This window comes from Abramis brama (genome assembly GCF_963993115.1).
Source record: "Abramis brama genome assembly, chromosome: 24".
Lineage (NCBI taxonomy): Eukaryota > Metazoa > Chordata > Actinopteri > Cypriniformes > Leuciscidae > Abramis > Abramis brama.
The window spans coordinates 657,501-662,500 of record NC_139986.1 but is presented as its reverse complement, the minus strand read 5'-3'; the positions used below and the strand labels follow the sequence as shown (position 1 = coordinate 662,500).

At 50.5% G+C, this 5,000-nt stretch overlaps 1 protein-coding gene across 3 annotated transcripts in view; it reads right to left on the bottom strand.

Moving 5' to 3' along the window:
* Positions 1 to 5,000, bottom strand: part of col15a1a (collagen, type XV, alpha 1a) — an 88,342-nt gene that overhangs the window by 18,870 nt on the left and 64,472 nt on the right. For all 3 annotated transcript variants that reach the window (XM_084102908.1, XM_084102906.1, XM_084102907.1), the window contains exon 29: positions 433 to 483. In XM_084102908.1, the coding sequence (XP_083959034.1) occupies positions 433 to 483 (51 nt within the window). The remainder of the gene's footprint in view (positions 1 to 432; positions 484 to 5,000) is intronic.

Below are 5,000 nucleotides of genomic sequence, written 5' to 3'. Positions count from 1 at the left end.
GACACACACACACACACACACACACACACTTACTCCACTGGGAAGCACACACACACACATACACACACACTTACTCCACTGGGAAGCACAGACACACACACACACACTTACTCCACTGGGAAGCACAGACACACACACACATACACACACACACACACACACACACACACACACTTACTCCTCTGGAAAGCACAGACACACACACACACATACACACACACACACACACACACACACACACACTTACTCCACTGGGAAGCACACACACACAAACACACACACACACACACACACACACACACACACACTTACTCCTCTGGAAAGCACAGACACACACACACACATACACACACACACACACACACACACACTTACTCCACTGGGAAGCACACACACACAAACACACACACACACACACACACACACACTTACTCCTCTGGGACAGTTGAACGCTCCTGGACGGCCTGGAGGACCCGGAGGACCCTTTGGGAAGAAACACGAGAGGAATCATTACAGAAGCACGACAGACATTGTGAATCATCAGGAATTAAAGACTTTGCAACAGTCTTAACCCTTGTGCTGTGTTGAAAACCCTATAACTCTTGTGGTGTTCCCGGTCAAAACTCACCGGCCTGCAAAAAACTGCTTAGAAATCTTTCGTTAAGCTCAATCACCAAATATTGGACTTTATCAGCTTGTTTTCTTTCAGTTAGGACAGGTTATGTATTTATTTTTGGAACTGATAAATCGTAGGCCTTATTTATCCAAGCTTACTCAGTTCCCTTTCGAGGGAACTCGCGCTGCGTCGGGAATCAACAGATTAGGGAACGCCTTCAGCGTGATGCGTCTGAAGCCTGTATGGAACTAGTCCAATCTCGATTGGTGTTGCGTCACTACGTATATATATATAAAAGCAAAGTATGGCGAGCAAACAATATAGAGAGTGTGCGTCCCCTTGCCCGCGCTATTTGAGCGAGGGTGACACACACTCACTCTGTGTTGTTTGTCTGGGAGTGGAGCACGGGCAGCGCTCGAGGGGTTGATTTGCTGCCTCTCAGGACGCTCCACTCCCGCCTGGCCCTGTTCGATGAATCAGGCCAAGCTCGCACTCCCCGTGTGTCGGGACCCGCGTCTGCTGAGGCGGCGTCTTCACACATGGGGTTTGCAAATGGAGCTGGTGGATGATGTTCAGCAGCCAGCCCCGTCGGTCCTGTTCAGGAGTCGGAAGCTCTGCGGCTTCTTCCGCCAGGACGAGGACCCGATGCTCGAATTATCTGGCTCAGCGGAGAGATATTTTGGGCATCGAGGCAGGAGAATGTGAGGACTCATTCGCAGCTAGATGAACGCTTCCTGCATGCCCGGTCACAGCCTTCGCGCCGGAGCCTCCATTTCTTCACTGATCTCCACAGAGAGGTGTCGAGATCGTGGAGTAAGCTGTTCTCGTCCCATTTATCGAGCTCCAATGTCCATGTATATTACTCTATTGTGGGCTCGAAAGAGAACGGCTATGGGGTGATGCGGCGGGTGGAAGAGACACTGGCATCTTATCTCTCGCCCGACGCTGCATCATCCCTGAGAGCTCCGGCGCTGCCCTCCAAACCCTGCCGTACTACATCAGCCTTGGTGGGGAAAGCATATATGGTTCTCCTCAAAGAGGTGGATGACAGCGTGGAGATCGCCTTCAACGATATTACTGAACTCTGTTGAGCGGCTGACTTGTCTCTCTGTGCTACTAAGGAGACGGCCCGTGCCATCGGCCGCTCCATGGCAGCATTAGTAGCTACGGAGAGACACCTGTGGCTGAACCTGTCGGGCATTGGGGAGAAGAACAGGGCCTTCCTCCTCGATGACCCGCTTTTGCCTTCTGGCCTCTTCGGCCTCATCAGTCAATACTGTTGTCGAGAGGTTTTAGGAGGCGAAACGACAGTCAGCCGCATTCAAACAACTAATCCACCGCAGTCGTTCCAGATCTCGTGGGTCTGCTGCCAGGGGGCACGAGGCAGCCGCCAGCTCCTCGCACCTGCAGCAGCAGAAGGTGTTTTTCGATGTTTGCCTCCTGCCGCCACCGTCCTATAATAGATCTCAGGATATTGAATCAGTCTCTGAGGAGGTATATGCTAACTATACCTATTATCGTGAGTCAGATCAGGTCCGAGGACTGGTTTGAAACTCAATGTCAGGAAAAGTTCACCCATTCCTCTACAGAGAACGACATTCCTGGGGGTAGTGTGGGACTCAGTTACGATGCGGGCACAGTTGTCTCCTGCTCGTATAAACACCATCTATCTTGACTACAGTCACCAGTATCACGCTAGGCCAGGCCATCACTGTCAAACATTTTCAAAAAGTTCTGGGTCTTCTGGCAGAAGCCTCCAATGTAATACCTTTTGCATGAGGGCCCTGCAGTGGTGGCTCAGGACCAGAGGGTTTTCCAGAGAACTAGAGAGCCCATTTCACACTATCAAAGTTACGCGCAGATGCCTTGTGGAAGAAACCATGGTTCCTGTCCCAGGCCTTGTGTTGAGAGCACCATGTCAAAGAAAAATAGTGACCACGGATGCATCCCTCACAGGCTTGGGAGCAGTCATGGAGGGCCACTATACCAGGGGTCCATGGAAGGACCATCATCGGTTGTGGTACATCAATTGCCTGGAGATGTTGGCAGTATTTCTGGCTCTCAGACATTTCCTTCCAGACCTCAGAGGCCATCATGTTCTAGTGTGAACAGACAATACGTCGCTGGTCTCATATATAAATCGTCAGGGGGGCTTGAGATTGCGCCCTATATGCAGACTGGCACACCAGATCCTTCTGTGGTCCCAGGGCAAACTTCTCTCAGTCAGAGCTATGTTTATCCCTGGGGACAAACAATGTGGGAGCAGACATCCTGTCGAGGCAGGGGCTGAGGCCCGGGGAATGGAGACTCCACCGTCTCGACGGTGGAGTTGATATGGAAGAAATTCGGTCAGGTGGAAGTGGACCTGTTCACCTCTCACAAGAACATAGACTGTCCTCTCTGGTTTTCCCTCATGCATCCAGCTCCCCTGGGACTGGATGCCATGGTGCAGGCTAGGCCGAGGCAACGTCTGTATGCGTTTCCCCCAATCGCTCTGCTCCCAGGGGTTCTAGAGAGGGTCCGGCGGCACGGGGTCATTTTGCTCCAAGTAGCACCGTACTGACCGGCCTGAGTATGGTTTTCAGACATCATAGCTCTTCTAGCAGGCCCTCCGTGGCAAATCCCAATCAGGAGGGACCTTCTTTCTCAGGCCGGGGGCACAATATATCACCCTCGGCCGGAGCTGTGGAAGCTTTGGGTCTGGCCCCTGAGGGGGACCAACTCGGTGTTGAGACCATCCTAAACTCTAGAGCCCCCTCCACGAGGAAACTATATGCATTAAAATGGAATGTATTTACTTGATGGTGCAGAGAACATCAGCTGGACCCAGTTAACTGCCCAGTGGCTTCAGTGCTGGAGTTCCTCCAAAATCACTTCTCTGACGGGCTCTCCCTGTCCACGCTTAAGGTGTATGTGGCGGCTGTAGCTGCCTTCCACACGCCTCTAAGGGAGGGCACTATGGGGAGACACCCACTTATAGTACGTTTCCTTCGTGGAGCTAGGAGTATGAGGCGTGTCGTCCAGACCAGGGTCCCCACATGGGACCTGGCAGTGGTTCTTAAAGGGCTATCCCTGGCACCATTCGAAACCTTTGGACGCGGTGTCCGAGAAATGTAATCCTGAAGGTAGCCTTTCTACTAGCTATTACATCCCTAAAGAGAGTCGGGGACCTGCAAGGCGCTATCTGTTGCTCCCTCTTGCCTCGAGTTCACTCCTGGCAGAGTGAGAGCCATTCTCCACCCTAGACCTGGCTATGTGCCTAAGGTGCCTTCAAATGTGGCACGGTCTGTAATCTTGCAGGCATTTCATCCTCCACTGAATGTGTCGGCTGATCAAGCTAAGCTACATCTATTATGCCCGGTCCGAGCTCAGAAGGCCTACGTACACAGGTCCTCGGGCTGGAATAAGTCGGCCATCTGCTTGGGTGTTTTGGGTCACCAAAGAAGGGTTCCCCTGCTTCTTAACAAACTATTAGCAGATGGATAGTAAAGGTTTCAGCGTACGAGGCACGCGGTTTGCCTTCACCTCTCCTGATAAGAGACCACTCAACTAGAGGAGTGGCATCCTCTAAAGTAGGGGTCTGTGATGCCGCTGGCTGGGCCTTCTCACACACCTTCATAAAACATTATAGACTGGATCTGCCCTCTACACCGGGTTCACAAGTTTTCTTGTCTTGAGGGTGCCAGATTGCTTCACACCAGGGCGGATACTAGTCAGTGTGGCGCAGTGGGCATTTCGTTCTCCAATGTGTCAATTATCGACGCAGTGCAAGTTCCCTTGAAAGGGAACATCCTGGGTTACGACAGTACGTCTGCGTCGTTATGTTGCGTCCCTCAGTCACACTTCCTGCGCTCCTGAGAACGACTTGCTTCGACCTATCAGAAGCTGACGCTGTTGTAATATATATAGCTTCCGCATCACCGTCACATGCGACGTCATGAGTGACGTGATGACGCAACACCAGTCGAGATTGGACTAGTTCCATACAGGCTTCAGATGCGTCACGCTGAAGGTGTTCCCCAATCTGTCAATACTTCTCAGGGAACGAGGGTTACAGAGGTAACCCGAAAAAAGCGTTATTTGTGGATAATTTTATGAATACATAAAATATGAAAATATCACACTAGTTTATCACACTAGTGTGCTTTAATGTTTAACCAGTAAATTTGTTTTGAATTTTGTGTGTGTGTGTGTGTGTGTACAAAATGGCACAAAGTCACACTTGTTACAAAAAAATTGTTTATAAATTACTTGTTACGCTTTTTTACCAGCAATATTGGATTCAATCTTTTTGTCAACTTGTTTTCTTTAAATAAGGAAACGATTTTTTAAACGATTGATCGTAGGCCTCATTGATTTAAGCCTCACTGATTTGAGAATAAAG